The 20,540-nt window shown below is 40.4% G+C and overlaps 10 protein-coding genes across 18 annotated transcripts; 5 read left to right on the forward strand and 5 right to left on the reverse strand.

Moving 5' to 3' along the window:
* The first annotated feature begins 431 nt into the window (after positions 1–431).
* LOC103872379 lies at positions 432–2,583 on the forward strand. The gene is made up of 5 exons (XM_009150765.3): positions 432–1,443; positions 1,573–1,655; positions 1,816–1,927; positions 2,010–2,062; positions 2,137–2,583. Exons 1-5 carry the CDS (start codon positions 570–572, stop codon positions 2,278–2,280), a joined length of 1,266 nt encoding a protein of 421 aa, XP_009149013.1. The 5' UTR covers positions 432–569; the 3' UTR covers positions 2,281–2,583.
* On the reverse strand, positions 2,561–3,689 carry LOC103872378 (chlorophyll a-b binding protein CP24, chloroplastic). The gene is made up of 2 exons (XM_009150764.3): positions 3,372–3,689; positions 2,561–3,267 (listed from the first exon to the last, which is right to left on the reverse strand). The coding sequence occupies exons 1-2, from the start codon at positions 3,596–3,598 to the stop codon at positions 2,718–2,720; spliced, it is 777 nt and encodes a 258-aa protein (XP_009149012.1). The 5' UTR covers positions 3,599–3,689; the 3' UTR covers positions 2,561–2,717.
* A 239-nt stretch (positions 3,690–3,928) lies between these two features.
* Positions 3,929–4,504, reverse strand: LOC103872380 (pollen-specific leucine-rich repeat extensin-like protein 1; the record flags this gene model as incomplete). Its single annotated transcript, XM_033272872.1, has 1 exon — positions 3,929–4,504. A coding segment is annotated over one exon (492 nt), but the record flags the coding sequence as incomplete, so codon positions are not given.
* On the forward strand, positions 4,463–5,842 carry LOC117126041 (glycine-rich cell wall structural protein 1). The gene has a single exon (XM_033273346.1). It carries the CDS (start codon positions 4,623–4,625, stop codon positions 5,610–5,612), a length of 990 nt encoding a protein of 329 aa, XP_033129237.1. The 5' UTR covers positions 4,463–4,622; the 3' UTR covers positions 5,613–5,842.
* A 1,553-nt stretch (positions 5,843–7,395) lies between these two features.
* LOC103872630 lies at positions 7,396–8,652 on the reverse strand. The gene is made up of 2 exons (XM_033272873.1): positions 8,058–8,652; positions 7,396–7,901 (listed from the first exon to the last, which is right to left on the reverse strand). The coding sequence occupies exons 1-2, from the start codon at positions 8,650–8,652 to the stop codon at positions 7,396–7,398; spliced, it is 1,101 nt and encodes a 366-aa protein (XP_033128764.1).
* An 836-nt stretch (positions 8,653–9,488) lies between these two features.
* LOC103872631 (glutathione S-transferase T3-like) lies at positions 9,489–10,274 on the reverse strand. The gene has a single exon (XM_009151064.2). It carries the CDS (start codon positions 10,272–10,274, stop codon positions 9,489–9,491), a length of 786 nt encoding a protein of 261 aa, XP_009149312.2.
* A 1,812-nt stretch (positions 10,275–12,086) lies between these two features.
* Positions 12,087–13,992, forward strand: LOC103872383 (ribonuclease 3-like protein 1). 4 transcript variants are annotated; one of them, XM_018652669.2, is made up of 5 exons: positions 12,087–12,288; positions 12,560–12,713; positions 12,868–13,078; positions 13,348–13,462; positions 13,574–13,727. In XM_018652669.2, the coding sequence occupies exons 2-5, from the start codon at positions 12,660–12,662 to the stop codon at positions 13,725–13,727; spliced, it is 534 nt and encodes a 177-aa protein (XP_018508185.1). In that variant the 5' UTR covers positions 12,087–12,288; positions 12,560–12,659. The 4 variants fall into 4 exon arrangements, with proteins under 4 accessions (XP_018508185.1, XP_018508187.1, XP_033129251.1 ...); XM_018652671.2 differs by having other exon boundaries at positions 12,090–12,288; positions 13,351–13,462; positions 13,574–13,992; XM_033273360.1 differs by having other exon boundaries at positions 12,093–12,288; positions 12,871–13,078; positions 13,351–13,462; positions 13,574–13,992.
* Positions 13,993–14,516: 524 nt separating this feature from the next.
* On the forward strand, positions 14,517–16,457 carry LOC103872384 (DCN1-like protein 4). Of its 5 annotated transcripts, none has more exons than XM_009150769.3 (10): positions 14,517–14,638; positions 14,771–14,849; positions 15,032–15,116; positions 15,227–15,301; positions 15,394–15,430; positions 15,488–15,571; positions 15,658–15,718; positions 15,796–15,902; positions 16,002–16,067; positions 16,151–16,457. In XM_009150769.3, exons 2-10 carry the CDS (start codon positions 14,771–14,773, stop codon positions 16,244–16,246), a joined length of 690 nt encoding a protein of 229 aa, XP_009149017.1. In that variant the 5' UTR covers positions 14,517–14,638; the 3' UTR covers positions 16,247–16,457. The 5 variants fall into 5 exon arrangements, with proteins under 5 accessions (XP_009149017.1, XP_009149020.1, XP_033129250.1 ...); XM_009150772.3 differs by having other exon boundaries at positions 14,581–14,635; XM_033273359.1 differs by having other exon boundaries at positions 14,582–14,600.
* Positions 16,458–17,502: 1,045 nt separating this feature from the next.
* Positions 17,503–18,910, forward strand: LOC103872385 (uncharacterized protein At2g39795, mitochondrial). Of its 2 annotated transcripts, XM_033273358.1 has the most exons (4): positions 17,503–17,881; positions 18,014–18,333; positions 18,427–18,599; positions 18,674–18,910. In XM_033273358.1, the coding sequence occupies exons 1-3, from the start codon at positions 17,636–17,638 to the stop codon at positions 18,587–18,589; spliced, it is 729 nt and encodes a 242-aa protein (XP_033129249.1). In that variant the 5' UTR covers positions 17,503–17,635; the 3' UTR covers positions 18,590–18,599; positions 18,674–18,910. The 2 variants fall into 2 exon arrangements, with proteins under 2 accessions (XP_033129249.1, XP_009149022.1); XM_009150774.3 differs by having other exon boundaries at positions 17,504–17,881; positions 18,427–18,690.
* Positions 18,743–20,429, reverse strand: LOC103872386 (Golgi SNAP receptor complex member 1-1). The gene is made up of 5 exons (XM_009150775.2): positions 20,134–20,429; positions 19,691–19,933; positions 19,373–19,540; positions 19,171–19,284; positions 18,743–19,052 (listed from the first exon to the last, which is right to left on the reverse strand). The coding sequence occupies exons 1-5, from the start codon at positions 20,170–20,172 to the stop codon at positions 18,939–18,941; spliced, it is 678 nt and encodes a 225-aa protein (XP_009149023.1). The 5' UTR covers positions 20,173–20,429; the 3' UTR covers positions 18,743–18,938.
* Positions 20,430–20,540: the final 111 nt, after the last annotated feature.

Raw genomic sequence — 20,540 nt, forward strand, 5'->3', positions numbered from 1 at the left:
TGTATATGCAGTTTCGGGATAATTTTGTGGACGTGTGAGGTCTTTCTTATTGTCATCACTTTCACGCTTAATATGGAACTTCATAGTGTTATAATGCTATATTGCCATTGTAGTTTAAGGTATACATAGACAGAACATTGCAATCTGTACTTATTTTCCCTTTTACAGAGATGTTTTAAAGTTTAAATTATGTATACTGATGATATCTATTCATATTTACTTTGTATATTTTTTGTGCAAATCAATGTTATTATGTTAAGATTGACAAAAGTATTTTTAAACAAACCAGTTCCCATGAAATGGTCGGTTAGTTATAAAATACTCCGTCGCCTATTGGGCCTCATGGGTTTAAATAGAAAAGAGTGGGCTTTTCTCACATGTCCTTCATCGGACACTTTCCGCAAAAGATAAGTAGTTTCATTTCAGAATTATATCCGGTTAATCAGACTTCGCCTGAACCGGGAAAAGTCTTAAACATTTCATTTCAACTAAACCGGATTCACTGTAAATCCATAATCGTCGTCGTCATCATCATCCAAAGCCCTAAATCCTTCGAAGCAGCCACAACCATGGCGTCTCTTCTCGCCAGACGTCAACGAAGGCTCCAATCAAACCCATCTCTCTTTCGTTTCTTCTCCAACTCCTCATCAGACCCACCTCCCCAATCCGCTGAAAAGCCCTCCCAGCCACCACCGCCACCGTCGTACTCTTCTCCCTTCACCGACATCAAGTCCACTCTGAAGCAAAAAATACAGCAGGAGCAAGAGAGAAAGCCATTCGCTGGATCCTCCGACGCCCAATCTCCGAATCGCGGATCGAGTAGTACATTCTCCGATCACAAGTCACGCGGGTCTCTACAGGATCTGGGAATCAACCTCGCCAAGTTCCAGCGCAGATCCACCGCCGCCGCTCCACCTCCGAGGGATTCGTCGCAGTCTCGGCCGCACATTTCCTTCGAGGCGCTCTATAAGCAGAACGTGGTAGCGGATCCTCGGAATCGCAAAGCGGAGGAGATCGATTCGAGCAACTTATGGGAAAATTTGAAGACTTTGAAGTCAAAGTCCAACGCTTTGAACAACGGGGAGATGAAAGGAGTGTCCTTTCGAAGTTTCAAGAGCACTTTGAAGGGAAACGCTGGAAGAGGAGGAGAACCATTGCCGGCTTCAGTCTTTGGGAATGAAAGGGAAGGTGAAACAGAGGAGATGACGACGGAGTTTCTGAAGATTTATAGGGAAGATGAGTTGGGTGAGAAGCTAAGGAGGCTTAGGCCAGAGGGGAAGAAAGAAGAAGGATGGTTCTCGTTGGAGGAGTTGAATGAGAGGTTGGTTGAGCTAAGGCAAGTGGAGGAGAAAGAGGTTTATAATCAGCGTGGGAACGTGTCTGTAATCAGAAATGTTATTGGAACGTTTCGGAATGAAGCAGCCATCAATGAAGCTATTTCCCGTACGTTCTAAGCCTCTGATGACTCTCTGAGCTTCGTTATTGGTTTGATTTTGTTGTCTGTAGCGATGTATTGCTGTTGAAATGACATTTTATGTCGTCTGAGGACTAAGGAGGTTTATGTGATTGCAGAGCAGAATCAGGACATTATGGGATATTTGGATGGTACCCCTGAATACAAGCTTTATCCTCCAAAAGATGATCTTGTTGATACTGTAAGTATTTTTGTCGCTCTTGGACCTTGAAGCTAGTAGTATTTGGAAACAAAATGCTTCTTTGGTCTATGATGGTTTTATACAATGCTATTGTTGATCTGTTGTGGCCGTTAAATAAACTATGGGTATTGATCTTTTTTATGTGACTTCGTCAACGAAGTACTTCCACACAGATAATCTGTCATCTGCGGAGAAGATGAAAATCGAGCTCACGAAAGTCAGGGAAGATTTCAAGATGTCGGAATCTGATTGTGGGTCTGCACGTGTGCAAGGTAAATTCTATGTATAAGGCGAATGGTTCTGAGACGGTTTTGGTTAGATTGTCTTTTGATGTATCCGGTCTCTCCTTTGTAGTTGCGCAGCTCACTACTAAAATCAAGCATCTGTCCTCTGCACTGCACAAAAAGGTAAAACTTCAAAGTTTATATCGATATTCTTTATGTACCCCCTAATGCCTTACCCTGTGGCTGTATAACCGCAGGACAAGCACTCTCGGAAGGGACTTTTTGCTATGGTGCAGAAACGGAAGAAGCTGCTGAAATATCTAAGACGAACTGACTGGGATTCTTATTGCCTTGTCCTGTCAAAACTCAGCCTTCGTGACAACCCGGATTACAAGTTCTAAGCTTTGTGCACTAAGAACCCCATGGTTCTATCTCCGCACTCTTTTGGTTTAGGCAACACTCTGTTGTGAGTGAGATTTAGCTGTTCAAGCCCTGTTAGGCATTCTACTCTCTAGGGAAGAAACTCTCGCTCAGCTCTATTTTGTTTCTCTTGCTCATTGTTTTAACTTTGAGCTCTTCAGTCATGCATTTGCTGCGACAAAATGAAGTTATGTATCTCTTTCCTTGATGTTTAATAATAGGGTATTATTCCCTTCCATATTTGGAATGTGGTAATAAAAGTTAATACGAACACGCCTTTATCATGATTTCGTTTTACATTTTTTCCATAAGCAAAGTTCATTACTAAGCAATCATACGATCTTTAACCCAAAATGTCACATTGAAGAAGTGGGAGCAAGGAGAAGATATATCTACAGACTCAAAAACATCATTATTCTTACAAACCAAGGGCACCTAGAGGCGTTTTCCCCTGACCAGCCTCAAAGTAAAAGATCAACATTGCAAGCATAGCAAGCCTCGAGTGCTTAATCTCCGCAAGCTTCAACCGCTCCAGCTTCTCCCTGTCTGGCTCATAAACACCATCACGCGACTTCCCGGCGAGACCCAACGGATCAAAGAATCTTCCACCTGGATATCCTTGATCACCAGTGTAGTTAGCGAAATTCTCAGCGGTCCTCGACCACGGGGTCGCCCACTCAACAGACTGAGAGTCCGGGTTGAAGAAGTCCACCCACCGTTTGCTCTCCACCCATCCCATGAGAAGCAGCTGGGTCCCAAGAAGTGACCCGAAAGAGAAAGGTGCGATGGCACGTGGATCAGCTCCAGCTTCGAACCACGGCACGCCGCTCCATGCCTGGCCAACGAAGATCCCAAGAACAGCTGCCATCGCCCATCGGCCGTGGATCAGCTCTGCCTCTCTGTACCATTTCAGAAAAGCCGGGTCCTTTCCTAAACCCAATGGGTCGAACCCGAAGTCTCCGGGTAGCCTATCAAAACCATTCACATGTGACTCAGAAAATTCTTAACTTTTTGAGATTCAGTCTACAAATGATCGTTCATGAAACGTTGAGTTTTGAGTGAATAGACTTACGAGCCGTCGAGCCATTCAGGGTCGAGGAAGTTACCGCCACCTTTAACGGCGGGGATCCAAGATTTCTTGGGCTGAGCAGCCGCAGCAGCAACAATCAGAGTTCTTCGTCCAACTCTCGCAGCTCCAGCGCCTACGCCGCTTCCTAATGCAGCGGCACTCCTCTTGCCTCCGGCGAGGAACGAAGAACCAAGCCCGCTGAGCACAGCTCCGGAGACAGCCATCGCCATGAGTCTCCTCTGTTTTTTTCTCTCTGGAGTGGAAGTGAGTGTTGTGTTCTCTCTGTTTTCTGGAGAAAAAAGAATCGAAGAGGGGAGATTTTAGAGGGACAACGAGGAGATGATGAGAATCTATAGACGAAATCTCAGAGGCTGTCGTGGATAGATATCTACCCAATCAGAACTCAGAAACAACTTCACCATATCCACATCACTCACCCTTGTCTCGTACTTGCCAACTCAGCATTTTGTATATTCTGTTTCTTTTTAAATAAAATGACACGTGGACAACTCTGATTATTAACTTGTTGAAAATGCAAATTTACAGCCATGAATATGTACGAGGTGGCATTGCTTGCTTATTACGTTTAGGTTACGTTACATATTTATCATTTAAAAAAGGAGAAATTTGAAAATACAGGAAAATCAGCGATTAAATGGCGGGGAATCCCAAGAGGGTGCAGGAAGCTGAACCACCGGTTGATTTGAACCCATGTCCGGGTTTGGATATGGATTTTCCGGTATTGTTGGGTTGGACGTAACCGGTGGTTGCTCCGGCGGTAGCCATGGATTCGTTACTTCTGGCGGTGTTGTAAAGACCGGAGTTTGCGGTGGGAGATCTCCCAGGGCTGGTGGTGTGGAGAATACTGGAACTGTCGGTGGATCTTGTACAATCGGAGGTGTTGTGAAAACCGGCGGAAGTTCTTGAACCGGTGGGGGTAGAATGGGCGGAAAATCTTCAACTGGTGGAGGCAAAATAGGCGGCAACTCTTGAACCGGTGGAGGTAAAATGGAAGGGAGGTCTTGAACTGGTGGAGGAATAACTGGCGGGAAATCTTCAACTGGTGGAGGCAGAATCACGGGAAGGACTACTGGTGATGGTGTTGATTGGTCAATTGGTGGCTCGGTTGTTTCATCAGGTGGTGGAAACTCTGGAGTAGTTTGGTCAGGTGGTATTATCGGAGGTGGGTCTTGAACCGGTGGAGGAATAATTGGCGGGAAAACTTCAACTGGTGGAGGCAAAATCTCGGGAAGGATGGGTGGCGGTGGTGTTGACTGGTCAATTGGTGGCTCGATTGTTACATCAGGTGGTGAAAAATCTGGTGTAGATAAGTCAGGCGGGGATGGGATCAGTGGAAAATCGTCTACTGGTGGTGGTGGGAGAAGTGAAGGGGTATCTGGTGCGGGTGGTGGAGTTCCAGTGGTTATATCTGGCGGTGGAAATTGTGAAGTTGGTGGTGTTAATGTAGAACGATCTAATGGCGGAGGAAGGATGATAACAGATGATGGGGGTGGTGATCCGTTGGTTGTATCAGGTGGTGAAAACCATGTCACTGGTGGGAGGTCAGCCACCAACGGCGGAGGAGGTGTATCATTAGTCCCTGGGACTTCAGCTCCTAAAATAGGAGGCGGAGAAGGTGATTCGGTTGTTCCTGGATTTCCTCTTCCTAAAAGCGGAGGTGAACCAGTGATTAATGGAGTGCCTCCGCCTAAAAGAGGAGGAGGAGGTGAACCGGTGATTCCTGGAATGCCGCCGCCAAATAAAGGAGGAAGAGGTGAACTAATGGTTCCCGGAGTGCCACCGCGTAATAGAGGAGGAGGTGAACCTGTGATTCCCGGAGCTCCACCACCTAAAAGAGGAGGTGGTGAACTGATGATTCCTGGACCGCCACCACCTAAAAAAGGAGGTGTCATCGTAAATGGTGGCAGAGTAACTGAGCCGCCAGGTAGTGTTGGTGGTGGAGATAAGACTAATGGAAGGGGTGGTGATGGAAGAGAAGAAGATAATGGTGGTGGAAGAGGAGCAGAAGGTGGCGGGAGGGGTAGAACCGGAGTAGGTGGAGGTAAGATTGGAACCGGAGAAGGCGTTGCTGATGGTGTTGGTGGTGGCAGCACTGGAGTAGGTGGAGGTAGGATTGGAACCGGAGAAGGCGTTGCCGATGGTGTTGGTGGTGGCAGCACTGGAGTAGGTGGAGGTAGGATTGGAACCGGAGAAGGCGTTGCCGATGGTGTTGGTGGTGGCTGAGTTGGAAATAAAGGTGGTAACGGAGGGAGTATAATCGGTATAGGGACAAATGGGATAACGGGTGCTACTGGTGTCGGTGGGCAAGGCACTGGTGCAGGTGGAGCCGGTGCCGTGGTGCAAACAACACAAGGCTGAGCAGGAGGCGGTGCCGGGGCTGAGACACAAGTAATGCAAGGCGCCGGGGGAGGAGACAGTGTCGGGGTTGTGACGCAAGTAATGCAAGGCGCCGGGGGTGGAGACGGTGTCGGGGTTGTGACGCAAGTAATGCAAGGCACAGGAGGAGGAGGCGATGGTGGTGGCAATGGTGGAGGTGGGCAAGGAACAGGGATTGGCGGTGGTGGTGGTGATGCTTCTACACAAGTAACACACGGTGGTGGCGGTGGTGGTGGGCAGGGTGTGACAACCGGGGGTGGCAGTGGTGGTGGTGAAATAGGTGGTGGTAAAGCTTGCGGAGGAGGCAGGAAAGGGTTTTGAGGACAAGGCACAATTGGGAAGTTCCATTGACCGCAAGTGCCAAACACGCATCTAAAGAACACATCGCATTTAGTAGCAAAGGCTTCGCCGTTTCTACTTCGGTTTTGTCTTCTGCTTTTGACTCTTCCGTGTCTTTTTCTAACCAAACCTTTCTTGTCTTGGTCTCTTTGTGTCTGTGAATTAGCAATAGATTCTGTTATTGAAACACTAAACAACAGCAGTGTAACTAAACATATTATTACAACTCGTTTCATCTCTGTTTTTTTTTCTTCTAACTTCCTGAGCCATGCAAGAACTGAACAACGCATGTGTATACATTTATAGTAGAATCATTGACGGTCGACAATATTTTCGAATTTTGGCAATTCTTACGTTTGTCACTACGAAAGAAAGACTTTAATTTTGTAAGGATTCAATGAATGATTTTGGTAATAAAGGAGAATAGTTATTTGGTTTCACAATCCAATGCAAAGATGCAATAAGTAAAACTGACTACTCGTAATTTAGAGCTCTGAAGTGAGTGTTAGCCAGCCCACAGCCTCTCTGTTCAAAGAATATTGAAGTAAATATCGACAGAAATTGTGCTGTAGATTTGTATTAATCTCTAGTAAGTCCGACTTTAAGCAGCACAGCATATTTGGTTACGAGATAGTCATCTGTTACATCAATAGACCAACCAAGATCATGATGGTTGGATTTTAAAAGCGGTTTGTTTAATATCATGGGTCTAAAGATCCGGTTTGATCAGAACTGGTGAAATAAGGCACTCCATCTGCAAGAATGGAACGTGGAGATGAAATACATTGAGTAGAGTAGATAAGATGAACAAACAAACAATAAGTAAGAGAGTAGAAGAAGTAAAAAAATAAATGCATGCAAATAACACATATAACGTGGCGCTAACTCTTCGATTCTTCTCTGCTGCGAAGAAAACAGCATTGAATTAGAAACGAATTCTTCTTTTCGAGAATTGTAATCTTGTCTCACGCCGTTGCATAAGAGCATGTACATCAATGAACCCCCCTTTGGGGTTCATTGGATTTTTTAATATATTTAATGGTGGGGTCAGTGAACAGTGTTGAACTCTCTCATATATAGTTATGCATCAATGAACCTCAAATTCGAGTTCATACGAATAAAATAATATATTTTTGGGAAAAAAACAAATTTTGAGAAAAATTAAAAATTTGTTTTTTTTTAAAGAAGTTGTAATTCAATACATTGAGAATTCATAAACTTAGTAAATATTTTTAATTATTTCTTTAAAGGTTTTATTCAATACATTGGAAATTCAAGAACATACAAAAGATTAGTCACTACGATCATCAAATTTTGCCCATACATTTTCAACTAAATCAGCTTTGAGACGCTCATGAATTTGTGAATCCCGAAGCTGATTGCGAATGTTAAGCATATCAACATTCACACTTTCTCTCCTTGTCACCTTCGAACTTCGGCTAGATTCTCCTGACTCGAACTCAGATGTATTAGCTAGAATGTATCCTTGTCTTTCATCCTCTACTATCATATTGTGCAATATGACACAGGCTCTCATTACCTTTCCTATCTTTTCTTTGTCCCATTTAAGAGCAGGGTTTTTAACAATTGCAAACCTCGATTGCAAGACTCCAAATGCCCGTTCCACATCTTTTCTGGTCGATTCTTGATGTTTTGCAAAAGCCACTGCTTTAGGACCTTGAGGAAGCGGGATGGATTGGATAAATGTTGCCCAATTAGGATAAATCCCGTCGGTAAGATAGTAGGGCATACAATAAGTGTGATTGTTCACCTTGAACTTCACTTTAGGAGCTCGACCTTGTAAAATTTCATCAAAAACCGGTGACCGATCAAGAACATTGATATCGTTGAGTGTACCTGGTAATCCGAAAAATGAGTGCCATATCCAAAGATCTTGTGATGCCACGGCTTCTAAGACAATTGTCGGTTTTCCCGAACCACGTGTGAACTGACCTTTCCAAGCAGTTGGGCAGTTTTTCCACTCCCAATGCATACAATCGATGCTGCCTATCATTCCCGGAAACCCCCGTGCCTCTCCAGAATCAAGTAGTCTTTGAAGATCTTCAGGTGTTGGTTTTCTTTGATACTCATCTCCAAACACTTGTATTATCGCTTCCGCGAAATTCTCCAAACATAAAATTGCAGTACTTGCCCCAAGTCGGAGATACTCGTCATTCGCATCTTCGGCACGACCGTAAGCCAACATTCTCATAGCTGAAGTGCATTTTTGAAGTGAAGATAGGCCGTTCCTTCCATGACCATTTCTCCGTTGTTGAAAGTATGGAACTTCATTACCTAGACGTTCGACAATGCGAAGGAACAATGACTTGTTCATTCGAAAACGTCGCCTAAACAAGTCGTGTGTGTATGTAGGATTTTCACTGAAATAGTCCTGCCAAAGTTGAATGTGTCCTACTTCCCGATCTCTTTCGATATATACTCGTGTCTTCGGCTGTTTGGTCAGAGCAGACTCGATGTAATCATCAATTTGTTGGTCGACCATTTCTTCAAATACTTCATATACTTCATCATCTGAGTTGCTTGACATTGTTCCTGTTTTTTGAATAGTTTTAAAAATTATTGAATAGTGTTAAAATCAACCTTGATTATTAAATATTTATAACTTTGAATAATTCTTGAATATTTAAAACTTTGAATAAATCGATGAACTCTTTGTAATATCCAAACTATTGAATATTTTTAACTTTGAAGAATTATTAATATCCAAACTATTGCATATTTTTAACTTGAAATCTTTGAATAATCGGATGAATTTTTAATATCCAAACTATTGAATATTTTAAGCTTTGAATAATTATTACAGGTATGTTTAACAAAAGTGTAAGTTTTTGTTTAAAACTTACGTTTGATTCTTGGTTCTTGGTGGTTGTTTGGTTGGTTCTTGTTGGTGATGTACGTAGAGGCAAAGATGTCCGGCGCAGTGGTAAATGAGGGAGATAGAGAGTGGAGTTGATAAAGAGAAATGCTTTTATAAATTCTAAGGAAAAAACATTCAGATAAAGAGAAGAAGCAGAGTTTTGATTTATAAAAGCATACATCAAGAGAGCATATTTATATATGCTTGTTTGTTACATAACCCGTGACATGAAAAAGCATTGTAGAAACAAAGTACAACCCGTGAAACAAAGCAACATCAATGTAGAAACCAACAAAATACTACACTGCATCCGATAGACATAAAGCATCCGAGAGACAGAAACAGACACCAACCCGTGAGACAGCAACAGACACCAACCCGTGATCTTGCAACTCCTGACAAAGCAACCTGCACAACAATAACGTGACAACATAAGTTAATGACTACACCTATTGAGGCAAATAAATAATGAAAACACAGAGATTAGATCAAGCAAGTTAACCAAATCAATCAAGGAGTTCAGATATGAGTTTCTGTTTGAGGGTTATTTCGTTAGGGGTTAGATCAGTCTCAATCTTGGCTAGTAGAAGTTGTAGGATTTTGTGCTGGGAGATCTTTTTTCTCTCAGCCAGGATGGTCTCTATTTGATCGAATGCAGCTTCTTGCCCGTGCCTCTTGCGTTTGGCTGCTTTAGCAGCCTTAACACCAGCTGGTCTAACCTCGTCCTCAGCCATTACCTGTTCAGCTTCCTTCGTTTTCTCCTTCCCGCCATCTCTTGACTTCAAAACTGACTTCCACTTCTGATCATGTCTCAGTTCCCTCCAACAGTGTTCCATGGTGAATTTCGCTTGGTAATCATTGAAGAAAATCTCATGGGCAGCCTTCATCACATCATCATCATTTTGACCACTTGATTGGTGCTTCAAAGCCGCGTCGTAGCTTCCTACAAACTTGCACACTTGCTCGTTGACCCTTCCCCACCTCTGCTTACACTGACCCCACTCTCTTGGAGCGCTGCCAGTGAGCAGAGGGCTAGAATTCACGTACGCCTCTATTCTCCTCCAAAAAGAGGTGATCTTCTGCTCATTACTGACAATAGGGTCCTTGCTCGTGTTCAGCCAACCACTGATGAGCACAAGGTCCTCTTTAGTTGTCCACTTCCTCTTAGAAGCCGGTTTCACTAACCCAGGAGAGTTAGCTACTGCTTCAGGAGGGTCGCAGTCAGGGAATGGACTGCTCTGCGAAGCTAGTAGGGAAATGAAACCGGAAGTTTGTGTGGAAAAGGGTTCCATGGTTTTGGTTTATGTTTTAGTTATGGTTTAGGTATATTTTTAAAGATAATGGGGTTTTGGTTCTCTATTTAAGCTTGTTTTCACGCAGGTACATCAGCGATATTAAATTCAACCAGCCAAGCATTGAATATAAAACCTAATAGAGAACAACTACTCCACACAGAGAACTAAATACACATCAAATCAACAACTTAATACTATCACCTACTTAAACACAGATTTAATTTCACTCTACTTTTCTGAGCAAGGCTAGTCTTACTAATAAATACTTCTAGTACAGTTTAGTTTGCTTCCTAAATAATACTTCTAGTTCTAGTTCTAGTTATCAAGCCTAGTCTTACTAATAAATACTTCTAGTTCTAGTTATCAATTCTTCTAGTTCTAGTTATCAATTCACGCAAACACATTACAGTCTACATCACAGCTAGAGATGGGTTAGAACATTTACCTCTCTATTTCAGTCGAAGCACACCTTCTCTAGGGTACCGACCTGGACTGTGAGGCTTCGAACCTGTTCCTGGACATGGAAACAACAAGAACACAGTGTTACTCATTAATATTAATAGAGGACATACATATTAAGACAGAAATAAAGCAAGCTCCAGGCTCTCAATCTGGTAACAGAAATAAAGCAAGCTCCAGGCTCTCAATATGGTATTTACCTCCAGGCTCTCAATCTGGTAATTGAGACTCGGCACCCCCTTGATAACCTCCTCAGCCTCTTCTAGACGCTTCCTCAGCCTTTCCATCTCTTCCTGGACACCAACCACCCAAGGATGACTATAGTGCAACCCATTATCCTTGTTGACAACAGAAAACAAAATATTAGAGACAGTTCGAGTTTCATAAATTTTTATGACAGAGATTAAGGAAAATATACTAACTTCATAGTTTATGCACGTGAAGAACCTCTTTCCAGGATGACTGTCGTAGTCTTCCTTCTCCCGTACCTCGTCAATGATTCTCCCACCGCAAGCACACCGTATTGGAATACCGTACTGTGAATCCTCCACGAAGCCTAACATGTCACAGTACTCCTTTTGTTGTTTTGAATGTTTTCGTTCTTCTGAGGGATCCATCTGCACAACAAAACGAATTGATTAGAACAAACTAATGAAAAATTCTTAACCCAAACAGATATCTTGACTCTATTAGAACAAACGAATCCTAACAAAGAAACCCCCTTTTCAAATTCATATCGGCTCTATTAAACCCTAAAAAAAACCCAACTTTATGCAGGCCGACTCTATTAAACAAATAAACCCTCTAATCGATTTCAGCTAATAGAATTCTCTCAGACTCGATTTAGACTCGATTTAGAACCCTAACAAACAAACCCCTAATCGATTTCTCTTCCAGACTCTATTGGAGGAGAAACCCCCAATTCGAATTTGTATCGACGCTTTTCAACCCTAACAAAAAAATAGACTGAGAAGAGAGAGGATTACAAAGGCCGGTGAAGTCGATCAGAACACTCTCCCTCGTCGATTTGATGGAAAAACGACCTCTCGATCGTAGTCGCTACAAAAATCGCCTCTGACCTAGAAAACCCTAGCTTTTGGAAGAGAAGAGGAAATGAGGAGAAACACGCGAGGCCTTCATTTTCCGCGTCGACATCTGAAAAAGGTCAAGCCAATACCGTCGCGACACGTGTAGTGAACTCGCTTCACACGGGATCACTCCAGCGGCCCGGTTCACTTAAAATAACCCATTTCTCATTTTCTTTTTGGATTAAAATCCTGTGAAACCCGGCCCATGAACCTCTTATAATCTCTTGATGTACATGGTCTAAGCTGCTCTGCGTTATTACCTGACCCCACCACACATTAAAAAAGCAAAACTTAAAAGGCCTTATTCGTATTGGGCCAGTTTCTTTAAGGGCCGTTAATATACGAAACGAAGCAAATGCCTCTTTAAATTTAAACCCCACGTAATTAATTATGATATCTCCCAAGTACACGGATAAACACATGGGTTCCGAGTTCCGACACAGACGAGAGAAGACACGAACTACTTATTAGAGCATCTCCAACCCATAACTATTTCCACCTCTATAATAGTATTTAGAGGTGAAATTGCTTCAATCCACCTCTATTTCTTCCTCTATAATAGATATCTCTATTTTTTCCTCTATTTATAGAGGAAGAAATAGCATTCCTCTATTTTTTACTCTATATTTAGAGATTGTTATTTTAGAGAAATACATTGGAGTATATCTCATCTCTTTTATAGAGTTCTTCTATTTTAGAGGTGAAAATAGCAAAATACATTGGAGATGGTCTTAGTTATTACTGGCAAAGTTAAAGGTCACCAGAAGATTATCATAAAAAAATTCGAGCTAATCTATAAAAAAAATTCACTTTGTAATCTTCTTCAGTCTCAACGATGTATCTCCCTCCTGAAGAGCCCTCATCACCAGTTCCCAACGCTTCCTCTATGGTAAGAAAAATCCGATTTGATATATAAATCTCCCGGTTGAAATCTTCAAAATTGGTGAAGAAAAAGAATCAGCTTTTGCGGGATACCCTAACTTGAGTTAATGTCAGTTTTCAACTGTTTTGGGGTTTAATCCATTTGTGTTTTGGTTAATTAGCAGACACCAAAACCGAGGATGATGATACAGAGATGCGAAAATGGATGTAAGATGAGGAAACTGAATGATGATGTTGAAGAAGACAACGACTCTTCAAAGATGGAGTCAAACATCACACTTGTAGAGGCTGAGAATAAGCTTCCTGTAGTTTCTGAACCAGAAGCAGCAGCAGCTTTGGTGCCTCATGCAACCAAGCCCGAAACTACTGAAGGTAATGGACTTTTACTCATTTTTAATTATCTGCGGTTTTGTATTTAAGCTACAAGGGTTTTAACTTTTAAGAATTCAAAGCTGTCACTCTATTGAATGAAACTGTTCACTGATATGTTTCCTTTCTTGATATGTTTCTTCAAAATTTCATTTAATGAAAAGCTAAAAGTTTTCAGATGGTGTCTCAGGTTTTTAGTTATGATGATGCATGTTGTTACATCTATATTGACATTTTGTTTTGTTTTTTTTTTTCAAAATGCGTGTGTTTAGAAGAGGCTCAGAAAGTGTGCGCCAGAGAACAGTTGTATAAGCTATGTGGTGTGAGGCATTGGAAAGCACCATTGTATACGTTCTTCAACCAAGACGGCCCTGACAATACGAAATTGTAAGTGTGGGTTTGGTTTCTGCACACACTCTCTCTCTCTCTGTCTCTTTTTGTTTTTTTTTTCAGATTAAAATCTTCTACCAGTAACATGGCTTTTTTGTTTTGGTTCAGATTTAAAGTCGAAGTCAGTGTTGAAATCAAGGAAGCTTCAGGGATAACGGTACTGGAGTGTTTCGGGGATCCACACAACAAGAAGAAAATCGCAGCTGAGCAGGCAGCAGAAGTAGCGCTTTGGTTTCTCAAGAATGTTGGTCATACCCTTTAGACTGACAAAGCTTCTGGGCGGACAAGGCAACAGGAGAAGCGTGTAATGATCTTTGCCATTTAGAATCTGTTAACATGACTACGTAGTCTTCTAGTTTTTTCATGCTAATTGGCATTTGATAGAAGAAGCTCTACCTAGGTAGGGAGCTCAAAAGGTAAACATGCTCACCTCGTATGAGAGACTATGTTGATTTCTATCAAAGTTTGTGTACAAGGAAGTAAACTTTAAAAGTATGGGTTATCAATTCTATATCTTTTGTTTCTCACCGCAACAGTCAGTCAAAGAGTGGACTCGGATGAAATGATTTTGTCAAAGATATATAATATCCAGTAGATAAATAAAGGACTTGCATTGACTGAAAAAACTTCTCCTCTACCATCTATTGCATGACTAGTATACAACTGTAGATGACTATCTTACAGAAGTTTAAGTCAGAGGGTGAAAAGTGTATTTACAAGGATAGTATTACAAATCTAAGCTTAGACTACTGTTCTACTGGCTTTATCTGGAATATGTGCAAGAATTTTAGCCTGTCTTGGCAGCATCTGTATGAAACAGATGTTAATGAAAGAGCATTTGAAATGTTCAAGGCTCAGAGATCAAACAAAGTGGTAAGGGTTGAACATCTGACAACAAAACCTTGAGGGATATAATAAATTCATATACAATAGAGATAAAAATTGAATTAGTATCTCGAACCAAGTGGGAAACTAAAAAAAAAAAGAAAAAATAATGTACGTATGAGAGAATACTTTATGATTGCGTATATGTTGTTATAAAATACAGATACGTAATAAAAATGTTGTACCATCTATCTATAATAATAATAAGAGGAAATCAATCGTCTCATCTCAATTCTCATCATCCAATCAGGTGCCTTCCTTGGTCTCATCTCAGCTTTAGCGTTCGTGGTGCATCTTCTTCTCTCTCTACTCTTTCCTCTTCTGGGTTTCTCTTTTTGTTGATTTTAATTAATTAATTATTATTTTCTTCCTTATTCGTTTGCGTATTTATTAATACTTGCTTCGTTCTCTCTTCCACAGATGCGTCGTTCTGCTGCTGCATCATCGAAGAAGAAATCGGATTCAATCACATCTTCCACCACGGATCTCTTTCGCTCAGGTTCCTCCTCCTCTTCTCTTTCCCCCGATCATTGAACCAAACACATCGTCCTAGGGTTTATGTGAAAATTGGATTTAGAATCTTTCTACTTGACAATTGAAATCGAATCAACCATCTTCTTCTGCAATTAGGTTTGTGATTTGTTATGATGACTACTTATTGATTAAAAAAAATGGGTTCAGCTTCGAGTAAGGCGACGACTAAAGAGATGGATCGAATAGACCATTTGTTTAATCAGTACGCCAACACTTCTTCCAATCTCATTGAGTAACTCTCCTCTCTTCTTTCTTTCAGCTTTCTCTTTAATAATATATATGTTTTTGGTTATTATTATTATTATTATTATTATTATTATTATTTATATACCTCTGAACCAGTCCTGAAGGAATAGAGGAGCTCTGTTCCAATTTGGAAGTGCCTCATACTGATATCAGAATCTTGATGCTTGCTTGGTACTTCACTACTACTACTTTCTTATCATCCATCCATCCATCAAAGTTTTTAATGCACTATAATAGTTTAAAACAAAAATCTCACATCGCAGGAAAATGAAATCTGAGAAACAAGGCTACTTTACACAGGTAAGAGCTAGCTATAGATCGAATCAGGTTTTGGTAGCTAACTGTGTACATGTGTAGGAGGAGTGGAGAAGAGGCCTTAAGGCTTTGAGAGCTGATACACTCAATAAACTGAAGAAAGCCCTTCCCGAGCTTGAGAAAGAGGTTCCAAGTTTTATGATTTGATCAACATCTTCTGAGCAGGCACTGAATCATGCTAAGCTTTTTCTTCCTTTTTTAATCTGTTTAAGGTTAGGAGGCAATCAAATTTTGCAGATTTTTATGCTTATGCCTTCCGCTATTGCTTAACAGGTAAGGTTCTTGCATGAGGATTTTTTTTGTTTTCCACATGTTTTTTATGTGATCTTTGTTTACTGTTAAAATGCCAGAGGAAAAGCAGAAGAGCATAGACATTGAGACTATATGTCAACTCCTGGAGATCGTCATGGGATCTACATTCCGACCCCAAGTTGACTACTTTGTCGAGTATTTAAAGGTCTGCTTCACTCAATAATCTCTTCTTCTTTCTTTTTTCATGTCCAGAATACTTTACTCATCCCATGACTGTGGTTTTGTGTGTTTGACTTGACAACAGATCCAAGACGACTACAAAGTCATAAACATGGATCAATGGATGGGCTTTTACAGGTTCTGCAATGAGGTATGTATGCTTCCTAATTCTCTCTTTTTTTTAGTTACTGGCTTTGGTTGGCAGTGTCATGAACTAAGTAAAGAAATTTACAGATAAGTTTCCCGGAGATGACGGAATACAATCCAGAGCTTGCATGGCCATTGGTTCTCGACAATTTTGTTGAGTGGATTCGTGAAAAACAAGCCTGAAAAGCGCTTTTACCTGTGTATCCGTTTGGTGTTTGCAGGATCGTTTGTCTCACAACAAACAGATTCAAGCAGAATTTTATTTCAGTTTTCTTCATATTGTTTAAGAAAAAACACATTATATGATTTTTGTTACATGTGATTAACTTCAATAGAGGGGAACACACTATGTTTGAAATACTATACCCTATATCCAGTTTTTTTAGTAAACCAATGTTAAAATTGGTGCAAACGAGTATAAATTGCTGGAATACTAAGAGCACCCCCATTAGTGAAAGGGGTTCGCAAAATATTTTTTTATTATTTTTTTTAGTTTGATTTTTGTTTTAAAAAAAAAATATATTTTTTCAGACCAATCGCGGATCATCACGTGCCGTGGGGTCCGCGCTACAGTGATAAACCAGGTTTACTGGGAAGAGGTGGAGAGAGACAAGTTCATCACTATTCCTTATTTTAATATTTTTTTTTTTGGAATCTGTGTGAACCTCCCCATAAGTTCACTAAAGGAGTGCTCTAATGAGCAGAACAGAACTACGTTGCACGGAAGCTTCATCGGACGTCCGCTTCCCGCTTCGGAACCGGAATCGGAATCGGAACCTTGTGGAAGCTTGCGGAATCTCGCTTCCAAAACGTTTCTAAAATATTCTCTTTAAAAACCTGTTGGAAGCTTATGATTCCGTTTTGGAATCTCGCTTCCGTTTTAAAAAAAAATACAATGTATATCAATAAAATATAAAACCATAGTTTTAATCTATATAAAATAAAAAAAAATTAATAGTAATGAATATTGAGTTATAAATATACAAATATCAAAAATAATACTATAAATTATCTTTATGCATTGAGATTTTTTATTAAAGATATAGCACATATTGAAAATATTGTGTCAATTATTTATGAAGTATTAAAAATAATTAATTTAATATTTTTTTGTAGATATAATTTATGTGTATTTTTACAGTTTTAATATAAAATCATTTCAAAATTATTATAAATGAATAAATATTTTATTTCAAATTTAAATCATATAATTTTTAGTCCTAATTTTTTAAAAGTTTTGTATATATATATATATATATGGATATACGGTTTCAACATGTACCCGCTTCCTAATATTTTAAAAAATCTCGCTTCTGCGCTTCCTTACGCTTGCGCTTCCACGTATCCGCTTCCGTTTCCATGTAACATAGGAACAGACTACTCTCTCTGCTATTGCACACTCTCAGACCATTTTATAACCATTAGATTCGTTTTAAAACGGACGGTGTAGATTAGATTAGATTAGATTAGACCAATATTAAGAAATAAACACAGCGAAGAAGATGTTCTCTTAAACCCTAGGAGAAGACTGGATCTTTGCTTCTGTACTGTCTTCTTCTTCCATCTCTGTCAATGTCTCGCCTCGTCAGATGTCTGAGAAGAACAGTGATATCTACCAACTTATCACCTTCGTTTTCCTACCGACACCCTAGGGTATGTCTTCAGCCAATTCAAAACTCTAGTTTCTTAACTGTTCCCAAGTTTCTAAGCTCGGGAAGTTACGTGTCGGAGATGAGGAAGTCGGCGTTCGAGGGTAACATTCTCCGATTAATTCGTTCGGAGATTCAGTCCGAGCTCGATCACTCTCCTCCTCTTAAGGTATTCTTGCAACTGTTCTCGAGTTCACACCTATTATGTTTGTTAATAGGAAAGGTTGGAACTTTATGAAACTGGTTCCTGTCTCTGTCTGAATGATCTTGTCTCCTTTTTTTTTTGCATACGTATTTGCAGCCTGAGGACAGGTTTGGTCCATTCACGGTGGACGAGCGGCCAGGAGAGCAGTGGGTTAGCTTGAGAAGAAAATTTGGGGACACGGAAGATATTAAGATCGAAGCTACCATGTTTGATGGATCAGTTCCATCATCAAAATCTACAAGCGGTGACCCTGAAGATATTCAGCTTCACATTACCTTCGTTGTCAACATCTTTAAGGACGGTCAGACCTTAGAGATCATGTGTTCTGCTTGGCCTGATACTATACAGATCTCCAAGTTCTTTGTTCGTAAAAGCAGCAAGAATTCACCTAATGCCTATGTTGGACCAGAATTCGAGTACACTGATCTCATCTTCTTCTTTTTATATATAAAGTTTGATTTCATCTGTTTCTGATTAAACTAAAACTTTTCCTTTTGATTAATGTACAGGGAAATGGAAGATGAACTTCAAGACTCAGTCTATCAATTTTTGGAGGAAAGAGGTATAAGTGATGATCTTGCTGTGTTCTTGCATCAGTACATGAAGAACAAAGATAAAGCAGAGTATATTAGATGGATGGAGACTGTTAAATCTTATGTTGAGCAAAAATAAATTTTCTTCTACACACAACATTCTCAAGCATCAGATGAATGTTTGACACGTACTTAATTATTTATAATTTTCAGTATTAAATTCAGATTTATTTTCAAATACTCGTATTATCCTTCATGTGGAAACATGCTAAAGAGCTAAAAACCAGTATAAGATGAGAGAAACAGAGGGTTGAATAAGCTAAACTGGAAAGTAGGGATTGAAGTTCGCTGTACACTTGCACAAAATATTTGTAGTTTTGATCTTTAGATTCTTTACAAGAACACTGATGATCACATAACAAATCAACATAATGGGGAGAAACCAGACGTGGCCCTGCAGGGAGATGAATCCAAGGAAATGGTCATTTCTACTTGGTTAGCCAGTAGATGAGTATGAGAAAAGTGCATACAGCCGCAACGAGTGAAAGAATGATTGTATCCATCGACTTTTTCCTCTTTATCGCTGATAGAATAGTGTTCACCTGCAGTGGATTTAACCGTAGTATTGCAGAGATGAGGTATAAAGAGGCATATCCAACCAAAAAGAAAGTAAAGAGCAAAGGAAGTTTGCAAAATAAGAGAAAGGAAAGCACTTTGTACCGTGGGTAGACGGCTGGTGACATTGCTAAGCTTAGAGTTGATGCCTCCAAAAGTTGAACGCTGAAACACGAGTGTACCCAGCGTTGCCTGAGCTTGTGAAATGACACCATCCATCTGCACCGTTTATATAATAGTGAGGTCACATAAGAAATGGGGTGTGATACAGCTGTAGAGTCAAACAGTGGCATAGGATTTTATTTACCTGCGCGGTATTGCGGTTGATTCCCACATGTTCTTTGAGCAGGGCTTGTTCTGTAGAGCCACCCCCTTCTTCTAAGTCTAATCTAGTCCGATCAAATTCCCTAAAGTCCTCAAGAAGTGAAGCATGCTCTTGTTTTGCTTTAAGACTTGACCGGTGTCGATAAAACTCCTGCAAATTTTGAATTAAGTAGTCATTCACACACAGGAACAAAGACTGATTAATTAGTAATTACAACATAGGATGTCATAAACTAATCCAAAAAAAATAAAATAAATCAGATATTTGTGAAATGGTGTGAGTGAGAAAATGTGATAATACCTGTGTGAGATCTTGAAGGATCTCCTGATGTCGAGTTAAAGTATGAGAGACCATTTCTGAACCACCAGAAGAAACCCAAGCTTGCATCTGCGCATTAACTTGTTGCAGTTGCCTAAGCAGTAAATCAATCCCAGCTTCAAGATCACTCTCTGCACCATCTGACTTGGTTAAAGCCTTATTAGTGGAAACAAGTCTGCGATAAGAATGCATCTGCTCGTCAAGCTGAGCTTCAATCTTTCTAGCCTGCCAAAAATCCAAAACGCAGACAACAACAACAAAGCATCTTCATTTTAAGTACCAAAAGGCAATTGCATCTACTCAACATTACATTTATATATCCGATAATCTTTGAGAATTGAGCCAACAAGAAATCACCAACGAATCAGCTCACAGAAAACCCAATTCGAATTTCAAGCTTCGAATCAAACCCCAATTCCAGTTACCTGTTTGCGTAAAGCATCCCAAGAGCTAGGAACGTCCATGGAATCCAATTGAATCAGTCAAAATCAAAATCTCTCCTTTTTGAAAGTAGATCGTCTATTTTGCGGCAAGAGATCCCGATACTAATCAGATGCTAAACTTTCCCCAAGAAGCTTCCTCGTGATTAAACCTTCCAATTGGTTCGATATCGAGAGAAGTAGAAACGGATCAGATCGAGAGAATAAGAAGAAGAGAGTTGGGTTCGGAGACGCAGATAGTGTTTCTGCGTGCCCCTTCAGTGGCAAATTGGTTCCTTAATCAACTAATTAATTCGAGAATGACGATGATTATGAGCGCTATGATCCAGTGTTTCTCACCCCACCCTAAGGTTATACGCACTCACACGTGCTAGTCAAACTTACCATTGACA

Source organism: Brassica rapa, chromosome A06 (genome assembly GCF_000309985.2).
Source record: "Brassica rapa cultivar Chiifu-401-42 chromosome A06, CAAS_Brap_v3.01, whole genome shotgun sequence".
Classification (NCBI taxonomy): Eukaryota; Viridiplantae; Streptophyta; class Magnoliopsida; order Brassicales; family Brassicaceae; genus Brassica; species Brassica rapa.

Bases quoted from the DNA above. Each gene is read 5' to 3' on its own strand.
- LOC103872379 (XM_009150765.3), top strand. From the start codon at position 570: ATGGCGTCTCTTCTCGCCAGACGTCAACGAAGGCTCCAATCAAACCCA. The intron at 1,656-1,815 runs GTAAGTATTTTT...TCGTCAACGAAG, and splicing joins AAGATGATCTTGTTGATACT to TACTTCCACACAGATAATCT. The intron at 2,063-2,136 runs GTAAAACTTCAA...GTATAACCGCAG, and splicing joins CCTCTGCACTGCACAAAAAG to GACAAGCACTCTCGGAAGGG.
- LOC103872378 (XM_009150764.3), bottom strand. From the start codon at position 3,598: ATGGCGATGGCTGTCTCCGGAGCTGTGCTCAGCGGGCTTGGTTCTTCG. The intron at 3,268-3,371 runs GTAAGTCTATTC...TGGTTTTGATAG, and splicing joins CCTGAATGGCTCGACGGCTC to GCTACCCGGAGACTTCGGGT.
- LOC117126041 (XM_033273346.1), top strand. From the start codon at position 4,623: ATGGGTGGCGGTGGTGTTGACTGGTCAATTGGTGGCTCGATTGTTACA.
- LOC103872630 (XM_033272873.1), bottom strand. From the start codon at position 8,652: ATGTCAAGCAACTCAGATGATGAAGTATATGAAGTATTTGAAGAAATG. The intron at 7,902-8,057 runs GTCAGTTCACAC...AAATTTTACAAG, and splicing joins CTGCCCAACTGCTTGGAAAG to GTCGAGCTCCTAAAGTGAAG.
- LOC103872631 (XM_009151064.2), bottom strand. From the start codon at position 10,274: ATGGAACCCTTTTCCACACAAACTTCCGGTTTCATTTCCCTACTAGCT.
- LOC103872383 (XM_018652669.2), top strand. From the start codon at position 12,660: ATGTATCTCCCTCCTGAAGAGCCCTCATCACCAGTTCCCAACGCTTCC. The intron at 13,079-13,347 runs GTAATGGACTTT...GCGTGTGTTTAG, and splicing joins CAAGCCCGAAACTACTGAAG to AAGAGGCTCAGAAAGTGTGC. The intron at 13,463-13,573 runs GTAAGTGTGGGT...GTTTTGGTTCAG, and splicing joins GGCCCTGACAATACGAAATT to ATTTAAAGTCGAAGTCAGTG.
- LOC103872384 (XM_009150769.3), top strand. From the start codon at position 14,771: ATGCGTCGTTCTGCTGCTGCATCATCGAAGAAGAAATCGGATTCAATC. The intron at 15,117-15,226 runs GTAACTCTCCTC...CCTCTGAACCAG, and splicing joins ACTTCTTCCAATCTCATTGA to TCCTGAAGGAATAGAGGAGC. The intron at 15,719-15,795 runs GTAAGGTTCTTG...TTAAAATGCCAG, and splicing joins CTTCCGCTATTGCTTAACAG to AGGAAAAGCAGAAGAGCATA.
- LOC103872385 (XM_033273358.1), top strand. From the start codon at position 17,636: ATGTCTCGCCTCGTCAGATGTCTGAGAAGAACAGTGATATCTACCAAC. The intron at 17,882-18,013 runs GTATTCTTGCAA...ACGTATTTGCAG, and splicing joins ATCACTCTCCTCCTCTTAAG to CCTGAGGACAGGTTTGGTCC. The intron at 18,334-18,426 runs GTACACTGATCT...ATTAATGTACAG, and splicing joins TATGTTGGACCAGAATTCGA to GGAAATGGAAGATGAACTTC.
- LOC103872386 (XM_009150775.2), bottom strand. From the start codon at position 20,172: ATGGACGTTCCTAGCTCTTGGGATGCTTTACGCAAACAG. The intron at 19,541-19,690 runs GTATTATCACAT...CAAAATTTGCAG, and splicing joins TCCTTCAAGATCTCACACAG to GAGTTTTATCGACACCGGTC. The intron at 19,285-19,372 runs GTAAATAAAATC...TAAACGGTGCAG, and splicing joins TCAACCGCAATACCGCGCAG to ATGGATGGTGTCATTTCACA.